At 43.6% G+C, this 21,190-nt stretch overlaps 1 protein-coding gene across 1 annotated transcript in view; it reads left to right on the forward strand.

Moving 5' to 3' along the window:
• The window catches only part of LOC132394671 (zinc-binding protein A33-like), a 103,171-nt gene that overhangs the window by 80,837 nt on the left and 1,144 nt on the right, over positions 1-21,190 (forward strand). Inside the window, exon 6 of the mRNA XM_059971039.1 lies at positions 16,882-17,442. Within this exon, the coding sequence (XP_059827022.1) occupies positions 16,882-17,414 (533 nt within the window). The 3' untranslated portion in view covers positions 17,415-17,442. The remainder of the gene's footprint in view (positions 1-16,881; positions 17,443-21,190) is intronic.

A 21,190-nucleotide genomic window follows, 5' to 3' on the forward strand; every position in this document is an offset into this window, starting at 1 on the left:
CCGTTGACATAGATAGAAAAAGGGAGGAGTTTCTGAAGAGAGAATTCAAGCAGTTAGGTAGGAAGCTGAAAAGCAGGACCTCTAGAGTAGGAATGTCATGATTTCTGCCTGTGCCAGGTGCTAGCGAGTGCAAGACAGACAGATAGACAGACAGACAAACAGACATACTTTATTGATCCCGAGGGAAATTGGGTTTCATTACAGCTGCACCAACCAAGAATAGTGTAGAAATATAGCAATATAAAACCATAAATAATTAAATAATAATAAGTTAATTAGGAATAGCATGATCAGGCATATTAATGTGTGGCTGAGAGACTGGTGAGGGGGCAGGGCTTCAGATTCTTGGATCATTGGGACGTCGTCTGGGGGAGGTATGACCTGTTCAGAAAGGATAGGTTGCACCTGAACCCATTGGGGTCCAACATCCAGTAACTGGGTGACTGTCAGGAGAGGGAAGGGGTATAGACAGAAAGAGCAGAGCACCCCTGTGGCTGTTCTCATCAATAATAAGAATACTGTTTTGGATACTGTTGGTGAGGACGAGCTACCAGGACAATTTGTAGTGATCATGTCTCTGGCACTGAGACTGGACCATCAGCTCAGAAAGGAAGGAGGGAAAAAAGGAGAGCAGTAGTGATAGGGGATTCGATAGTTAGGGGGACAGATAGAAGGTTAGAACATAGAACACTACAGCACAGTGCAGGCCCTTCAGCCCTCCATGTTGTGCCGGCCCATATAATTCTTTTAAAAAGTACTAAACCCACACTACCCCATAACCATCTATTGTTCTTTCATCCATGTGCTTGTCCAAGAGGCTCTTAAATACCCCTAATGTTTTAGCCTCCACCATCATCCCTGGCAAGTCATTCCAGGCACTCACAACTCTGTGTAAAAAAAATTACCCCTGATGTCTCCCCTAAACTTCCCTCCCTTAATTTTGTACATATACCCTCTGGTGTTTGCTTTTGGTGCCATGTGAAACAGGTACTGACTATCCACCCTATCTATGCCTCTCATAATCTTGTAGACCTCTATCAAGTCCCCTCTCATTCTTCTACACTCTGTGAGGAAGACCAAGAATCCCGGATGGTCTGCTGCCTCCCTGGTGCCAGGGTCTGCGAAATCTCAGATCAAGTTCTCAGTGTTCTCAGGAGAGAGGGTGAGCAGCCGGATGTCGAGGTCCACATGGGGACTAATGACATAGATAGGAGTAGGGATGAGGTACTGAAGAAGGAATGTAGGGAATTAAGGAAGAAGTTAAAAAGCAGGAACTCAAGGGTAGTAATCTTGAGATTGCTGCCTGTGCCACGAGACAGAGAGGGTGGGAACAGTAAGTTATGGCAGATGAATGTGTGGCTGAAGAGTTGGTGCAGGGGGCAGGGGTTCATATTTCTTGATCAATGGGATCTCTTCTCGGGAAGGTATGAACTTTAAAAAAAGGACAGGCTGTACCTGAACTGGAAAGGGACCAATATCCTGGTGGGCAGGTTTGCTAGAGCTGTTGGGGAGAGTTTAAACTAGTTTGGCAGGGGAGTGAGAATCAGAAGGTGAGTGCAGAGATTAGGGTAGAAGGACAAAGGCATGATGCTATGTGTTCTGAGTTGATGAGGAAGGACAGGCAGGGGACAGAACATAAATGTAGCCAGTTAGAGGGTATTAGGAATAAAGGGGATGAACTTAGAGCATGGATCAGTACGTGGAACTACAATGTTGTGGCCGCTACTGAAACTTGGCTGGAGGAAGGGCAGGATTAGCTGATGCAGGTACCGGAGTTTAGGTGTTTTAGAAGGAATAGGATGGGAGGTAGAAAAGGGAGGGGGGGAGAGTAGCTTTACTGGTCAGGGATTGTATCACGGCTATAGAAAGGGAGGACGCTACAGAGGGAGTGTCCACTGAGTCGATGTGAGTGGAAGTCAGAAATAAGAAGGGATCAATCACTGTGCTGGGAGTACTCTATAGGCCCTCAAATAGCCCTCGGGACACCGAGGAGCAGATAAGCAGACAGGTTTTATAATGGTGCAGGAAATACAGGGTTGTAGTTATGGGTCACTTCCCTCATATTGACTGCCACCTTCTGACTGCAAGTGAGATAGATGAATTGGATGATAGATGAAGTATTTCTGACACAGTATGTGAACCGGCCGACGAGAGGAGAGGCTATACTGGATCTGGTTTTGGGTAATGAACCTGGTCAGCTGACAGACCGCTTGGTGGGGGAGCTTTTTGGTGAGAGTGACCACAACTGCCTTAGCTTCAGCATAGCTATGAAAAAGGATAAAAACAGACAAAATGGGAAAGTGTATAACTGCGGAAGGGCTAACTATGAAGGGATGAGGCAGGAACTAGCAACAGCAAATTGGAAACAGATGTTTAAGGGTGAAAGCACAGAAGTAATGTGGCAGAAGTTTAGGGGCCACTTGTGCTGGGTTCAGGATAGGTTTGTCCCACTGAGGCAAGGAAAAAATGGTAGGAAATGGGAACCGTGGTTGACAAAACAAGAGAGGCAACTCGTCAAAAGGAAGAAGGAAGCTTATGTTAGATATAAGAAGCAGGAAGCAGGAGGGGCTCATGAGAAATATAGGGTAACCAGGAGGGAGCTTAAGAAAGGGACTAGGAGAGCTCAAAGGGGGCATGAGAAGGCCTTGGCAAGTGGGATTAAGAAGAAACCCAAGGTGTTCTATGTGTAAATGAAGATCAGAAGGATGTGAAGAATGAAGGTGGGCCCGCTAAAGGATAAAGAAGGCAACATGTGCCTGGAGGCAGAGAAGGTTGGGGAGGTCCTAAATGAACACTTTACTTCAGTATTCACAAGTGAAAAGGACCTTGTTCAGGGTGAGGTCAAAATAGAACAGGCCTTTATGCTGGACAATGTGGAGATCCAGGGATCCTTATTTTAGAAAGAATATATTGATATTGGAGAGGGTTCAGAGAAGATTCACGAGAATGATTCCAGGAATGAGAAGGTTACTATATGATGAATGTCTGGCGGCCCTTGGGCTGTATTCCCTGGAGTTCAGGAGAATGAGGGGGGGATCTCATAGAAACATTCCGAATGTTAAAAGGCCTATACAGATTAGCTATGGCAAAGTTATTTCCCATCGCAGTGGATTCTAGGACATGAAGTCATGACTTCAATATTTAAGGGTGACCCTTTAGAACTGAGATGCGGAGAAATTACTTTAGTCAGAGGGTGGTAAATCTGTGGAATTTGTAGCCACAAGTTGTCATGGAGGCCAAGTCATTGGGTGTATTTAAGGCAGAGATAGATAGGTTCTTGATTACCCAGCGCATCAAAGAATATTGGCTGAAGGCAAGGGAGTGGGGATGACTGGATGAAGTGGATCAGCCCATGATTGAATGGCAGAGAAAACTTGATGGGCCGAATGGCCTACTTCTGCTCCTATATGTTATGTTCTTATGGGTGGGAGGTTCTGGAAAGCAGGGACATAATTTCAGGGGAAGCGCCTGCTCATCTAATACAGAGGACTTTATAAATTTCTCCTCACCATGAGCAGTGAATCTCCAGAATTCTCTACACAAAATAGGTGGGGAGGTTAACTGGCTTGATGTTAAAGTAGAGGTGGATAAAATTTGAAAATAAAACAGGGAATTGAGAACATTTGGAACCCAGCAAAGAAGAGGAGATAGGATGTGAGGTAGATCAGCCATGACCAGAGTTTCATGTTTGAGGGGCTTGATGGTCTCTTCCTGCTCCTATCCCCTATTATTGTGAGGGGGACTGTGCAAATGATTTGGGACTAATGTTGTCATCCAGTATTTGACATACATATATTAGATTTAACTGGGATTAATAACTTGATTATCTCTGGCCAGTTTCCAGTAGCGGTGGGAGACATTTGGGGGAAATTTACATTTTATTTTGCTTTGTTCAATGTTAAATTACTTCCCATTTCTTATCATGGTTAGGCCATTTGGGGCATCTTCTCCTGCTAACTTTGCTGCTCCACACAAGCCTCCTACCACCAGTCACCCATCAGCAATGGCCCAAATCCCATGGTTCCCCAGATCTTTATCACCTTTCCCTTCAATTTATCTCTGCTGTTGGCTTAAAGAATGCCTGTTGCAAACAGTTCCCTATTCCCTTTTCTGAGTTCCTTATGGGATACATTGAAGACCACTTGACACTTTATTTTTGACTTTTGGTCTCCACACAAATAGAGATACTTTCTCCATTTCACCCAATCAAATCTACTGATTACCTTAAATTCCTTAATCTAACCATTGCTGACATCTTCTCTAGATAAACATGCACTACCTGTCCAATTTTCCCTGCAATCTGCACTCTCTTGGTTACAATAGAATTTTCATTAAGAAGTCTCTGTACTGTCTCCCATGATTCTATGTCCTACGGTATCCATTTCCCCTCTTTGTGTCAATGTGAGTGAGGTTTGGTCAATGGGACTTACAGAAGTTTGGAATAATTTGGGTGCAATTTCTTCCATTGGGGTCAAATGGTCAGTCTCAGTCAATTCAGATTTGTGTTTTATTTCTTTCAGGAGGAAGCTCAACAGAAGAGAAGGTAGGATACGTTCTTCACTGCAACCCTGTCTGTGTTGTGAAAGTACATAGAAACTGCTAATGCTCAATTTATAACTGGCTGGCGTTCCTCCTGCAGGCTCTGTGATGAAGATAAATCATTGTCCGTGACAGATGGTGCTCTGCCGATTGAAAAGTTCAATTACCTCTTTTTATTGAAAAACATATTGGGAGAATCCTTTGATGCCATTAATCGAGGTAAAACTTGTACTGTTTCCTTTGATATTGTGCATGAGCCACCTTTAAATAAGACAGACGCAAAGATTGATATAATAGTAGACTGAATGGGAGCAGATATTTTATTCTGGCACCAACCCTACCTGCTGGGAAACATCCCTGTCACATGGTCAGCTGGAGGTTCCTGAACACACTGACACAGGACACAATATAACCATTTGACACACTGTAAAGTGAACACCGCTTGACCCATTTACCTGCATTTGGCCCGTATCCTTCTAAACCTTCCCTGTCATAATTTCTCTGCCCCTGTCTTCAACTCTTCTTCTGTTCCAGTTCCACAGAGCACAGAATTCCTCCTGTGTTACAGAAGATGATTAACCTCATTTTCTACCACATTACAGAAACAAATATGCTGCAGGTCCTAAAATGCAGAAAGGGAGATAAATCCCCAGGTCCTGATTATTGTGGGAAGCTGAGGAAGAAATTGTGTGACACCTTTCAGTGATACGTGTATCATCAATTGCTACAAGTGATGGGCCAGAATGTCACCTTTTTCGGATCAGGCCCAGAAGTGGAGTGAGAGACTCTGAAGCAGGTCAATAGTTCACAGATTTTAATGCAAACAATGTTAAAGGGAAAAGAATACATGAACGCTGGGCCAAACAGGGCCGTTGACAAAGTCTCAAATGGAAAATGAAGCCTACTCTGCAGCTAGAAAGAACAACTAATACCATCCTCAGAGTCAGTTGAGTTGACAGTCCAATTTCTCAGGCAAAGCCAAAAGCAAACAGACAGCGAAGCGTTGCTGTGCTGGGTTCACATTTCAATGAATACTACGAAGGAATGAATTCAGTTAAATACTATCAGAATGAAATAATAATTAGCAGACACATGCATATTCACAAATGCAACTGCCGTATCTACTGCACTGTCGAAACCGTGGGTGTGACACAGAAGGCTGGAGGGAGACTGAACTGTAGGGAAAAACCTGGGAAGAAGAGAATGGTGAGCATAACAGTGGTGGAGGGTAAATTAATGGAGGGCATTCTGGGAGATAGGATCTACATTCATTTGAAAGTCAAAGACTAATTAGAGATACCCAGCCTGGACGAAGAAGATGGATGATAGAAGAGCACTGGACGTTGTCTACATGGCCTTTAGTGAGCTACTTGACAAGGTACTTCATGGCAGCCTGTTCCTCAGAGTTAGATCACATGGGATACAATACAATCTGGAATAGGATACAGTGTTGGCGGCGTGGAGTCCTATGACTAGTGATGGTGCTGCAGGGATCGATGCTGGGTCCAGTGTTTTTCATCATCCATATGAATGATTTGGAGAGAATGTAGGTGACATAGAAACATAGAAAACCTACAGCACAATACAGGCCCTTCGGCCCACAAAGTTGTGCCGAACATGTCCCTACCTTATAAATTACTAGGCTTACCCATTGCCCCCTATTTCCTTAAGCTTCAGATACCTATCCAAAAGTCTCTTAAAAGACCCTATCGTATCTATATGTTTAGTAAGTTTGTCGAGGACTCTAAAATCCAGTGCATAGTGAACAGTGAGGAGTGTTACATATCTATTTCACAGAGGTACAGCGTGAAACCTGCAGTCCCAGCCGAGTGAGCTGAACCACCCGGCAACCAGGCTATTAAACACCAGCCTAATCAGAGGGTGCCACAGTAGTGTAGTGATTATCACAACACTTTACAGTACAGGCGACCCAGGTTCAATTCCCACTGCTGCCTGTAAGCAGTTTGTATGTTTATCCCGTGATCTCATGGGTTTCCTCAGGATGAGCCAGTTGTCCAAAGATGTACTGGTTGAGATGTTAACTGGTCCCTATAAATTGCTGTGTTTAGGCAAGGATTAAAATCGGGGTGTTGGTTGATGATGTGGCTGGAAGGCCTGGAAGGGCCTATTCCACGTTGTATCTGAATAAAAATAATAAAATGATATTAGCAATTCACTGTGATCAATTAACCTACCAACCACTATATCTTTGTACTGTGGGAGGAATCCAGAGACCTGGCAGAAACCCATGTGGTCAAGGGGAGAATATACAACCTCCTTACAAACAAGGACAGAATTGAACCCCAAACTACATTGCCCTGACACCCATTGCTTAGCAAAGGTTACAATGGGGTCTTGACCAACTTGCCCAGTGAACCATTGAATGGCAGAGATGTAGTGTTGTATTTTTGGGCAGTGGCCAATCGGTGATCAAAAGCATAAAAAATGGCTCACTCAGCTATGTGGTTTCAGTAGATAAGGCTCAACTGGTGGCAGCTTTGACCAGTGACCAATCAGCGATGGGAATGGATTGGAAAGAACAAATTAAAATAAAGTAGGGGCAAGTGCAGCGACCACTGCTGGAGTGGGCAGATTCAGAGTTGGGATTTTGAGGCTTTAGATCTCTGAGGTTTCAGCAAGGAGAGGTTTCAGTGAGGGAAAGTGAAAAGCTGTAGATAGATTCTTCCTTCTGTATATTTGCTAATTTAGAACAGTAGGAATACCAGGAAGGATAGCTAAATGCCCCTCTTGTGGGATGTAGAAAGACAGGGAGTCCTGCAGTGTCCCTGATGACTGCACTTCCACGCAAACTGCGGTACACTGGAATCTGGGTGACAGTCAGGAAAGGGAAAGGGGTTAAACAGACAGTGCAGCGTCTGTCTGTGACCATCTCCCTCAACAAAAGGATACTGTTGGATATTGCTGGGGGTGGGGGGAAGAGTGACCTTGAAGAGGAAAGTCACAGTGGTCAGGTCTCTGGCATTGACTCTGGCTCTGTGACTCAGAAGGAAAGAGGGGAGAAGAGGCAAGCTGTGGTAATAGAGGACTCATTAGTTAGAGGAACAGAAAGGAGATTCTGTGGACGAGAATGAGATCCTCAGATGTTATGTTGCCTCTCAGCTGCCATGGTCCGGGATATCTTGGATCAAGTCCATAGCATTCTTAAGTGAGAGAGTGAGCAGCCAGAGATTGTGGTCCATGTAAGTAGCAATGACATAGGTAGGAAGAGTGACATGGTTCTGCAAAGTGATTTCAGGGAGTCAGATGCCAAGTAAAGGGCAGGACTTCCAGGGTTGTAATCTCATGATTGCTACCTGTGCCATGTGCTACTGAGGCCAAAGGCCAAAAATTAAAGATTATACTGTTTAACATGTGGCTGAGGAGTTGGTGTAAAAGTCAGATCTCTGGATCATTAGCTGCTCTTCCAAGGAACGTAGGACCTATACAGAAGGAACAAATTGCACCTGAACTGGACTGGGAGTAATTTCCGAGTGGGAAGGTTTACTAGCATGGAGGGCGTGGAGTTTAAAGTACAATTGCAAGATGATTAGAACCAGAATGCAAGAATAGATAATGGAGAGGTTGTGGAGACAGATATTCTTAAGACCTCAGTCAAATCTCAGAACCAAAACTTTGAGTGTGGTGAGACTAATGTCCTGAGCTGCGTATATTTCAATGCAAGAAGTATGGTAGGAAGGGCAGACGAGTTGAGGACAGAGATCAACAGATTGTAATTATGATATTGTAGCCATTAGTGAGACTTGGTTTCTGGAGGGGCAGGACTGGCAACTCAACATTTAGGGGTTTGGTTGTTTTGGATGCTACAGAGTGGAGGGATTAAAGGAGGAAGGGTGTTGTAACTGTCAATGAAAGCCACCAGAGAGAGACAGTGCTAGTAGTATAAAAGTATGTATATTTGCTCAGTGTGCCTATCCCTACAGTAATTCATTCATTGTTTGGGCACATCCAGAAATCTACAGGAAGCTGCACTCCCTCGAACACAAGTAACAGAGGCTGACTTCTCTCTGCACTCACTGATTCACCTCCTGCACAGGTATTGTAAATTGCCTCTCCAGTTATCAACACTGATGACCCCACATCCAGTAACATTTCACATTGCTGTTCCCCTCAAAAACTTCTTGTGTACGTTCGTCGATGACCGGCACTGGCAAGAGAGGTCACCAGTCATTTGACTGACCTGGATGCCTACCTCACCAGCTCTATAATTTGGTGGACAGTCAATTCAGAAACAGAAGGTGCTGCTGTGGATTCCAGAAACATAGAAAACCTACAGCACAATACAGACCCGTCAGTTCACAATGCTGTGCCGAACATGTCCTTACTTGAGAACTACCTAGCCCTCTATTTTTCTAAACTCCATGTACCTGTCCAGGAGACTCTTAACAGACTCTATCATTTCTGCCTCAGCCACCACTGCTGGCAGCCCATTCTACGCACTGACCAATCTCTGTGTGAAAAATGTACCTCTGACATTTCCTCTGTACCTGCTTCCAAGCACTTTAAAACTATGCCCTCTCATGCTAGCCATTTCAGCCATGGCTTTTTCAGCCACTGACTAGTCACACGATCAATGCCACTTATTATCTTGTACACCTTTATCGAGTCACCTGTCATCCTCCGTTACTCCAAGGAGAAAAGGCCGAGTTCACTCAACCTACTCTGATAAGGCATGCTCCCCAATCCAGGCAACATCCTTGTAAATCTCGTCTGCACCCTTTCTGTGGTTTCCACATTCTTCCTGTAGTGAAGCAACCAGAAATGAGCACAGTACTCCATGTGGGGTCTGACCAGGTTCCTATATAGCTGCAAGATTACCTCTCGGCTCTTAAGCTCAATCCCGCATTTGATAAAGGATACTGTTGGTTAGGATGACCTACGAGGGACAAGTTGCAATGGTTGCATCTCTGGCACTGAGACTGGACACTCATCTCAGAAGGGAAGGAGGGAAAAGAGGCGAGAAGTAGTCATAGGGGATTAGATAGTTAGGGGGGCAGATTGGAGGTTCTGTGGAAGAGATCGCGAATCCTGGTCTGTGCTTCCTTGGTGCCAAGGTTCACAATATCTTGGATTGAGTTCTCAGCATTCTCAAGAGGGAGGGTGGGCAGACGGATGTCGTGGTCCATCTAGGGACCATTGACGTGGGTAGGAAGAGTGAGGAGGTCCTGAAAGGTGAGTTTGGGGAGTAAGGCACCAAATTAAAGGACAGGATCTCAAGGATAGTGATTTCAGGATTGCTACCAGTGTCATGTGCAGGTGGGTTTAGAAATAGTAAGATAGCGCAGAAAAACATGTGACTGAAGACATAGTGAAGGAGGAAGGGCTTCAGATTTATAGAAAATTGTGCAGTTTTCCAGGGAAGGTGGGGCCAGTTCTGGTGGGACAGTTTACATCTGAACTGGAGGGGGCAAATAATCTTGCAAGTAGGTTTGCTAGAGAGACTCTGTGGATTTTATCTAGATACAAGTTGGGAGGGGAACCAGAGTGTAGGAACCCATGTATGGGAGAAGGAAGAAAAAGAATATAGTAAAGTTGTTTGCACCATTAAGAGATGAACAGAGCAAGAGGTTGAGAATTTCTTAAATGCATTTATTTTAATGCTAGGAGCATTTTAAGAAAGGTGGATGAGCTTAGAGCATGGATTGATACCTGGAAATATGATGTAGCTATTAGTGAAACATGGTTGCAGGAGGGGTGTGATTGGCAACTAAATATTCCTGGATCTCGTTGCTTCAGGTGTGATAGAATCGGAGGGAGAAGATGGGGAGGTGTTGCATTGCTTGTCAGAGAAAATATTACAGCGGTACTCTGGCAGGGTAGATTAGAGGGCTTGTCTAGGGAGGCTATTTGGATGGAATTGAGGAATGTGAAAGGTGTAGTAACACTTATAGGGGTGTATTATAGACCACCTAATGGGGAGCGAGAATTGGAGGAGCAAATTTGCAAGTAGATAGCAGATATTTGTAGTAAGCACAGGGTTGTGATTATGGGAGATTTTAATTTTCCACACATAGACTGGGAAGCCCATACTGTAAAAGGGATGGATGGTTTGGAGTTTGTAAAATGTGCGCAGGATAGTTTTTTGCAGCAATACATAGAGGTACCAACTAGAGAAGGGGCAGTATTGGATCTCCTGTTAGGGAATGAGATAGGTGAGGTGACGGAGGTATGTGTTGGGGAGCACTTCGTGTCCAGTGATCACAATGCCATTAGTTTCAATATGGAGAAGGATAGGACTGGACCCAGGGTTGAGATTTTTGATTGGAGAAAGGCTAACTTTGAGGAGATGTGAAAGGATTTGGAAGGAGTGGATTGGGACAATTTGTTTAATGGGAAGGTGTAATGGAGAAATGGAGGTCATTTAAAGGTGAAATTTTGAGGGTACAGAATCTTTATGTTCCTGTTAGGTTGAAAGGAAGGGTTAAAAGTTTGAGAGAGGCATGGGTTTCAAGGGATATTAAAAACTTGGTTCAGAAAAAAAGAGTTATCTAAAATAACTGTAGGCAACATGGAGTAAATGAGGTGCTTGAGGAATATAAAGAATGTAAAAATAATCTTAAGAATGAAATTAGAAAAGCTAAAAGAAGATACGAGGTTGCTTCGGCAAGTAAGGTGAAAATAAATCCAAAGTGTCTCTACAGTTATATTAATAGCAAATGGATAGTGTGGGATAAAATTGGTCCCTTAAAGTATGAGAGTGGACAGCCATGTGTGGAGCCAAAAGAGATGGGGCAGATTTTGAACAATTTATTTTCTTTGGTATTCACTAAGGAGAAGGATATTTGATTGTGTAAGGTAAGGCAAACAAGTAGGGAAGTTATGGAAACTATAACGATTAAGAAGGAGAAAGTACTGGCTTTTAAGGAATATAAAAGTGGAAAAATCTGCAGGTCCTGACAAGATATTCCCTAGGACCTTGAGGGAAGTTAGTGTAGAAATAGAAAGGGGCTCTGACAGAAATATTTCAAATGTCATTAGAAACGGGGATGGTGCCAGAGGACTGGTGTGTTGCTGATGTTGTTCCATTGTTTAAAAGGGGTTCTAGGAATAAACCTAGCCATTATAGTCCTGCCAGTTTGACATCAGTGGTGGGTAAATTGATGGAAAATATTCTTAGAGATGGTATATATAATTATCTAGATAGACAGTGTCTGATTAGGAACAGTCAACATGGATTTGTGCATGGAAGGTCATGTTTGACAAATCTTATTGAATTTTTTGAAGAGGTTACTAGGAATGTTGATGAGGGTAAAGCAGTGGATGTTGTCTATATGGACTTCAGTAAGGCCTTTGACAAGGTTCCACATTGAAGGTTAGTTAGGAAGGTTCAATTGTTAGGTACTAATATTGAAGTTGTAAAATGGATTCAACAGTGGCTGGATGGGAGATGCCAGAGAGTAGTGGTGGATAACTGTTTGTCAGGTTGGAGGCCGGAACTAATGGTGTACCTCAGGGATCTGTACTCGGTCCAATGCTGTTTGTCATATACATTAATGATCTGGATGATGGGGTGGTAAATGGGATTAGTAAGTATGCCGATGATACTAAGATAGGTGGCATTGTGGATAATGAAGTAGGTTTTCAAAACTTGCAGAGAGATTTCAGCAAGTTAGAAGAGTGGGCTGTGTTACGTATTCCGGCAACAATAAATATATGAGTTCAGAAAGGGTTTTTTATAACAAACAACACGTTTATTAAACACAGAAAACAAACCCCCCAAAAGTAAACAAACACTACCGTAACCGGAAACAGCTGCTGAGCAGCAGCCCAAACAGTTCTTAAAGTGATATTCCAAAAACAGTTCTTTAAAGTGGTATTGCCAAAAGTTCGATATGCTCACAGTCCATTTAAAAGGAGAGACTTTATAAGACGATTTAGGTTCTCTTTCACGTCGCTTGCTTCGATCCCCGACGTTGAACTTCCCACGAAGAATTTACGAAACAGAACGGCTTAAAGGCACTGACCTTTCCTTCTCCACTACCTTCAATCCTTTCTGGTAAAACCCAGGGATTAACACGAAGATAGTCAACGAAATCCTTCCAAATAAGGATCAAACAAAGGTCGCCCCCGTTTCACCGTAGAAAGCGATTCTCCTCGATCTTTAACTTCCAACTCACAATCTTTACTCTCCACTAATTTCGAACTAACAGGATCGTAAAGAACCTGCAGGCAATGACCTCTTAAACTTTAGGCATTAAATAAAGACTTCATCTTTCAACTAAACTGCGTCATCACTTAAAACACGCAGTGGCATGAAGTCAACCTGGCAAATCCAGCCACGAACTGCCCCTCCTCACAGGGTGGGGTCTACCTTTTATAACCTGTAAAAAAAACCCGTCACATGATCTCTACTGGCGGGAAAATGACGTCACCACCATCACAAGACCATCACCTCAAGTCCAGTACAGCTTCAACCCCAGTCACATGACAAGGGCTCCACTGTCAAGTGTCACGAGTACGTAACAGCTGAAAGATGGCAGATGGGGTTTAATGCTGATAAGTGTGAGGTGCTACATTTTGGTAGGAATAATCAAAATAGGACATACATGGTAAATTGTAGGATGTTGAAGAATGCAGTAGAACATAGTGATCTAAGAGTAATGGTACATAGTTCCCTGAAGGTAGAATCTCATGTGGATAGGGTGGTGAAGAAAGCTTTTGGTATTCTGCCCTTTATAAATCAGAGCATTGAGTATAGGAGTTGGGATGTAATGTTAAAATTGTACAAGGCATTGGTAAGGCTGAATTTGGAGTATTGTGTACAGTTCTGGTCACCGAATTATAGGAAAGATGTCAACAAATTAGAGAGAGTACAGAGAAGATTTACTAGCATGTTACCTGGGTTTCAGCACCTAAGTTACAGAGAATGGTTGAACAAGTTAGGTCTCTATTCTTTGGAGCATTGAAGGTTGAGCAGGGACTTGATGGAGGTATTTAAAATTATGAGGAGGATAGATAGAGTTGACATGGATAGGCTTTTTCCATTGAGAGTAGGGGAGATTCAAACAAGAGGACATGAGTTGAGAGTTAGGGGGCAAAAGTTTAGGGGTAATACGAGGAGGAATTTCTTTACTCAGAGAGTAGTAGCTGTGTGGAATGAGCTTCCAGTAGAAGTCGTAGAGGCAAGTTTGGTATTGTCATTTAAAGTAAAATTGGATAGGTATATGGACAGGAAAGGAACCATCAGCAGATTTATTAACTTATCCCTCCATTTCCTCATCCAGATCATTTATAAAAATCACAAAGAATATGCATCCGAGAACCCTGAGGCTCACCACCGGTGACCTATCTCCATGCAGAATATGACCCATCTACAACCAATCTTTGCCTTCTGTGGGCAAGCCAGTTCTGGATCCACAAAGCAATGTCTCCTTGGATCCCACGCCTCCTTACTTTCTCAATAAGCCTTGCATGAGGTACCTTATCAAATGCCTTGCTAAAATCCATATACACTACATCTATGACTCTGCCTTCATCAATGTGTTTAGTCACATCCTCAAAAACTTCAGTCAGGTGGGCTCATAAGGCACAACCTGCCTTTGACAAAGCCATGCTGACTATTCCTAATCATATTATGCCTCTCCAATTGTTCATAAATTCTGCCTCTCAGGATCTTCTCCATCAACTTACCAACCACTGAATTAAGACTCACTGGTCTATAATTTCCTGGGCTATCTCCACTCCCTTTCTTGAATAAGGGAATGGCATCTGCAACCTTCCAATCCTCTGGAACCTCTCTTGATGATGCAAAGATCATCGCCAGAGGCTCAGTAATCTCCTCCTTCGCTTTCCACTGTAGCCTGGGGTACATCCTGTCCGGTTCCAGTGACTTGTCCAACTAGATGCTTTCCAAAAGCTCCAGCACATCCTCAGACAATAGATAGTAGGTGCAGGAGTAGGCCATTCAGCCCTTCTAGCCAGCACCACCATTCACTGTGATCATGGCTGATCATACACAATCAGTACCCCATTCCTGCCCTCTCCCCATATCCCTGGACCCCGCTATCTATAAGAGTTCTATTTAACTCTCTCTTGAAAGCATCCAGAGTTGGCCTCCACTGCCTTCTGGAGCAGAGCATTCCACATATCCACCACTCTCTGGGTGAAAAAGTTTTTCCGCATCACTGTTCTAAATGGCCTATCCCTTATTCTTAAACTGTGGCCTCTATTTCTGGACTCATCCATCAGCGGGACCATGCTTCCTGCCTCCAGTGTATTCAATCCCTTAATAATCTTATATGTTTCAATCAATTCTCTTCCTTAATTTTCAATTCTCTTCTTTAATATCTACATGCTCAATCTTTTCAGTTTGCTGCAAGTCATCCCTACAATCACCAATATCCTATACTGTAGTGAATACTAAAGCAAACTATTCGTTAAGTACCTCTGTTATCTCCTCTGGTTCCATACACACCTTTGCACTGTCACACATGAATTCTGTCTGCTTTGGTGAGAGATTCTCAGACCATTTCAGGACACTGCCTCCAACGATGGCCTGAGAGGTCACAGCTGTACCAAATCATCTCCTTTACCTTTCCACATCTTCCTTGGTAGGTGCCCTGGATATTGACATACAAAGCAACTCCTCTGTACTGTAACAGATTCTCCAACAGGTCAAGGGATTTAGAGGAACAAATTTGCAGATGGAGCACAGATAGTTGCAAGAAATAATAGGTTGTCATAATAGGAGGTTTTAACTTTCCATATATTGACTGGGACTCCCATATTGTAAAAGGAGTAGATGGGATAGAGTTTGTCAAATGTGTTCAGAAAGTTTCCTTCATCAGAACATAGAAGTCCCAAAGAGAGAGCTGCTATTTAGGAATGAGATGGGTTATTTGACAGAAATCTGTGTAGAGGAATATTTTGCATCTAGTGAGCACAACGTCATTAGTTTCAAAGCAATTACACTAAACGTTAGGTCTGGTCTGCAGACTGAGATTCTAAATTGGAGAAAGGCCAATTTCTATGGTGTCAGAAATGATCTGGCATGTGAGCTTGAAGAAGCTGCTTTTGGCAAATGTGTACTTGGTAAGTGGGAGGCCTACAAAAGAGTACAAAGCTTGTATGTGAGTGTCAGAATAAAAGACAGAGAAAAGAAGTTTAGAAAACCTTGGTTATCTAGAGACAGTGAGGCCCTCATTAAGAAAGTAAGGAGGTACATAGCAGGGATGGGCAGGTAAGAACAAATGAGTTGCTTATGTAATATTAGAAATGCAAGGGAACACTTAAGGGCTAAAAGAAGGCATGAGGTGCCCTAACAAACAAGTTGAAGGAAATTCCTAAGGGATTTTTGAGATACGTTAAGAGCAAACAGATTGCAAGGACAAAGTTTGGAAGTCAGAATGGTAGTCCATGTGTGTTGCCAAACGAGTTTCAAGAGAGATTAAATGAATATTTTGAATCTGTATTTACTTAGAAGATGGACACAGATTCTGTAGAAATGAGGGAAGGTTGCATTGACTTCAAGGACCTGTTGAATCTCTGTTTATTTTCTGATCTATAGGGTTCTTCCAGCTGTCAGAAATTATGTGCAGTCTTAATTACAGTGATAATTTATTTTAAAGTACAATCAAACATGCCAATACCAAGCAAACTAAATGAAGAGTTGAGAAACAATGCCAAGAGATAAATTAAGAACAAAGAATGTGAAAACAAAAAAGGAAAGATGGCACCTCTGAAAAAGCCATCACCTGTTCTAATCTAGATAACCAAAATTCCGTGAACAGAAATAAATTAGCTAATATGCGGCATAGTTAAAACAATTACATCACATAATTAATGTGCTAATACTTACCCAATAAAAATGAGAAAGTTGATAAATGTCAGTTTACCACTTTCTGCCAAACCACCACATACTGTGAAAAGTACGAGTTTGTTAAAAAGTACAAATTTTACTAAAAGTGTTATTAAAAAAAACAGTGGTTTCCAACAGAACCTACACAGATTAGAGGAGGAGGTGTTTGTTGTCTTGAGGCTAATTAGGGTGGATAAATCTCTGGAACCTGACGAGATATTCCCTTGGCCCCCTCTCGACCTCCAATATCAACTACGTATCTCCCTCCACACATGCTACTTGACCTATCGAGTTCGTCTAGAATTTTGTGTGTGTTGATCGGGAATACCTCGGGAAAGGTCTGGTTGTCCAGCCGCTATAATACCCTGTAAAGGCTTCTGTCGGCCATTCGACTGTGCCTGAGCCCCATCGGTCTCTCCCTGATCCCCGGGGCCGCGCTGCCCGAGTCTCCCCCCTCCCCCGGGGACGCGCTGCCCGAGTCTCTCTCCGATCCCCGGGGACTCTCTAATTCTCTGCTTCTCCCCCAGTCTCTGTCACCCTGGATGTGGAAACGGCGCATCCGGAGCTCGAGGTGTCTGAGGATCGGAAGAGTGTGAGACGGACCGGGACCCGGAGGAATCTCCCTGATACCGAGAAGAGGTTCAAAGACTCGGCCTGTGTGCTGGGATCGCAGGGATTCACATCGGGGAGACATTACTGGGAGGTGGAAGTGACGGGGAATCGGGGCTGGTGTCTGGGAGTCGCCGCAGAGTCTGTGGAGAGGAAGAGAAGGGTCACACTGAGTCCGGAGATAGGATTCCGGACCATCGGGTGGTTTAATGACGAGATGTGGATTCTCACCTCCCCTGAGTCCCGTCTCCCTGCCGGTCCCATCCCCGGGAGGGTGGGAGTTTATCTCAGTTACGAGTCCGGGACAGTTTCATTTTACAACGCGGAGACCAAGTCCCATCTCCACACCTTCACTGGGAATAAATTCACGGAGAAACTTTATCCTTTCTTCTGGACTGTAAATGAAAACGAGTGTCTGAGAATTTGCTCCGGTTCCACTCCGGGTCTGTAAACGGATTGGGCCAGGATCGGCGTCAGCAGTAAGTCAGAGTAAATATAAATGTGCAGAGAGTGAAATAAACACGATATGAGAATAATCGGTCCATTAATTTTAATATGTTAACGGCATCCGTCAACGGAACAGAAAGACTGCGGATTCAGCAGCAGCTGACTGGAATAGGGAGATCACGATGAATCTTGCTTCGCCGGGACAGGGCATGGTGGTAACAAACAAAGCACCAGAGAATCTCAGGGAGACAGAATCTATGGAGGACAATGGTGGAGGTATTTTGTATAGAAAGGTGGAAGGAATGGTAAATTCAGAGCAGTCAGCTGATCCAGATGAGGGAGGGGTGGAGTGTGGATATGCGTCAAAGACTGGGAGGCGAGACGTGTCAGTGACAAAGGGTTGACGATTTTGTATCTGGTTGGAGCGGAAAGTGGAGCTTGGAATAACGGGAGGAAGGTGGGGAGTAGTGTGTGGGTGATGGACAGATTGAGAGTGTGGGGGAGGAGGGAAAAGTGACGGGGTGGTGGGGGCTGGTAGATCACGGGGAGAGAAAGAGCAGAAGGAAAATGCTGTAACTTTTGGTGGGTACAGGACAAAAATGTATTATTTATGTTCTAGGGACCATATAGGAGCAGAATTAAGCCATTCAACCCATCCAGTCTGTACTGCTATTCCATCATGGCTGAGCCCGGATCCCATTCAACCGCATATATCTGCCTTCTTGCCATATCCTTTGATGCCCTGACAAATCAGAAAGCGATCAAATTCCACCTCAAATATACCCACAGACGTGGCCTCCACCACAGTCTGTGGCAGAGCATTCCACAGATTCACTATCCTCTGGCAAAAGAATTCCTCCTTACCTCTGTTCTAAAAGGTCACCCCTCAACTTTAAGGCTGTGCTCTCTATGTATTTCTGGATAGGCCCACCACAGGAAACATCCTCTCCACATCCACTCTCTCTTGTCTTTTCAACATTCAGTACACTTCAATGAGATCCCTGGGCATTCTTCTAAATTCCAATGAGTACAGATCCAAAGCTGCTAAATGCTCCTCATATGTTAACCCCTTCATTCCTGGAATCATCCTCATGAACCTCCCCTGGACTCTATCCAATGACAACACATCCTTTCTGAAATATGGAGCCCAAAACTGTTGACAGTATTCCAAGTGTGGCCTGACTAATGTCTTATAAAGGCTTAGCATTTTCTCCTTGCCTTTTATTCCATTCCCCTTGAAATAAATGTCAACATTGCATTTGCCTTCTTTACCATAGACTCAACCCGTAAATCTTATGGGTGTCTTGCACAAGGGCTCAGTCCATCTCTGATGTTTGAACCTTCTCCCAATTTAGATAATAGTCTGCAGTAAAGTTCCTTTTACAAAAATGCATTACAACTATAAAACCATAGAACATTACAGCACAGAAACAGGCCTTTTGGCCCTTCTTGGCTATGCCGAACCATTTTTCTGCCTAGTCCCACTGACCTGCACTTGGGCCACATCCCTCCAAACCCCTCTCATCCATGTACCTGTCCAAGTTTTTCTTAAATGTCAAAAGTGAGCCTGCATTCAGCACTTCATCTGGCAGCTCATTCCACACTCCCACCACTCTCTGTGTGAAGAAGCCCCCTCAATGTTCCCTTTAAACTTTTCCTCCTTCATCCTTAACCCATGGCCTCTGTTTTTTCTCCCCTAACCTCAGTGGAAAAAGCCTGCTTGCATTCACTGTATCTATACCAATCATAATTTTATATACCTCTGTCAAGTCACCCCTCAAGGCTCTGCCTCCAGCTTTCGGACATGTAAGACTCTGTTGCTTACTGTCCACCTTCAATCTCTCCCTTTTCCGATATAAACTTTGAAATTTCAACTTTATTCAGTCGAATCTGTACAGCAATAGTTATGGCTACTTTGAAGACCACCAGACAAAATCTGGACCCACCTAATGGGAAATCTAAGAAGGTTATTTTGTCCACCTCTGCTGGTCTTTGAATTTCTCCCAGTGCTCAGGTGTGCTGCTTCTTTTTGCTAATTTATATGTTTCTTCTTTGGACTTGATACTATCCTTAATTTCCCTTGTCAGCCACGGGTGCACTACCTTCCCTGGTTTATTCTTTTGCCAAACTGGGATGAACAATTGTTGTAGTTCATCCATGCGATCTTTAAATGCTTGCCATTGCATATCCACCGTCAACCCTTTATGTATCATTTGCCAGTCTATCTTAGCTAATTCACGTCTCATACCTTCAAAGTTGCCCTTCTTTAAGTTCAGAACCTTTGTTTCTGAGTTAACTATGTCACTCTCCTTCTTAATGAAGAATTCCACCATATTATGGTCACTCTTACCCAAGGGGCCTCGCACAACAAGATTGCTAACTAACCCTTCCTCATTGCTCAATATCCAATCTAGAATGGCTTGCTCTCTAGTTGGTTCCTCGACATGTTGGTTCAGAAAACCATCCCGCATACATTCCAAGAAATCCTCTTCCTCAGCACCCTTACCAATTTGGTTCACCCAATCTATATGTAGATTGAAGTCACCCATTATAACTACTGTTCCTTTATTGCACGCATTTCTAATTTCCTGTTTAATGCCATCCCCAACCTCACTACTACTGTTAGGTGGCCTGTACACAACTCCCACCAGCGTTTTCTGCCCCTTAGTGTTATGCAGCTCTACCCATATCGATGCCACATCCTCCAGGCTAATGTCCTTCCTTTCTATTGCATTAATCTCCTCTTTAACCAGCAATTACCCCACCTCCTTTTCTTTCATGTCTATCCCTCCTGAATATTGAATATCCCTGGATGTTGAGCTCCCATCCTTGGTCACCCTGGAGCCATGTCTCTGTGATCCCAACTATATCATATTCATTAATAACTATCTGCACATTCAATTCATCCACCTTGTTACGAATGCTCCTCACACTGACACACAAAGCCTTCAGGCTTGTTTTTACAACACTCTTAGCCCTTATACAATTATGTTGAAAAATGGCTCTTTTTGCTTTTTGCCCTGGATTTGCCTGCCTGCCACTTTTACTTTTAACCTTACTACTTTTTGCTTCTACCCTCATTTTACACCCCATTTTACACCATTGTATCCTCATGTCCTCTCTTGGCATAGGCGAGGTCCCGGAGGTCTGGCGTGTGGCTACTGTTGTACCTCTATTTAAAAAGGGGACTATAGACTGGTGAGTCTCACGTCAGTTAAGTTTTTTTTTGATAAGGTGACACGAGAGATCGATAAGGGTAGAGATTTGGATGTTGTCTTCCTGGATTTTAGTAAAGTGTTTGACAAAGTCCCTCATGGGAGGCTAATCCAGAAGATTAAGATTCATGGGATCCGCGAGAAAATGGTGTTTGGATTCACGACTGGCTTGCGCATTGAAGACGGGGTAGTGGTTGAAGGGACTTATTCAAGTCCGGGACCTCAGCTGTTTGTGATGTATATATATGCACCCTGGATGAAAATGCAGATGGGTGGGTTAGTCAATTTGCAGATTATACCAAGATTGGTGGAGTTGTGGAGAGTATAGAAGACTGGCAAAGAATTAAGTACGAAATAGATCAGTTGCATAAATGCATTGAGAAATGGCAGGTGGAGGGACCCTTCCAGTCTGGTCTTTGCTGCATACCCGGAGCATCAGTCCATAACACGCTGCCCGAGATGACAGCACTAAGGAAAGGACGGTCACTCACCACTTTGTCGACTGTGGGTTTGGGAAGAGTATGTGGAGAAAGATGCGGGACCTCTGTTCATGACAGAGGGCACT

The sequence above is a fragment of the Hypanus sabinus genome, chromosome 5, assembly GCF_030144855.1.
Source record: "Hypanus sabinus isolate sHypSab1 chromosome 5, sHypSab1.hap1, whole genome shotgun sequence".
NCBI lineage: Eukaryota > Metazoa > Chordata > Chondrichthyes > Myliobatiformes > Dasyatidae > Hypanus > Hypanus sabinus.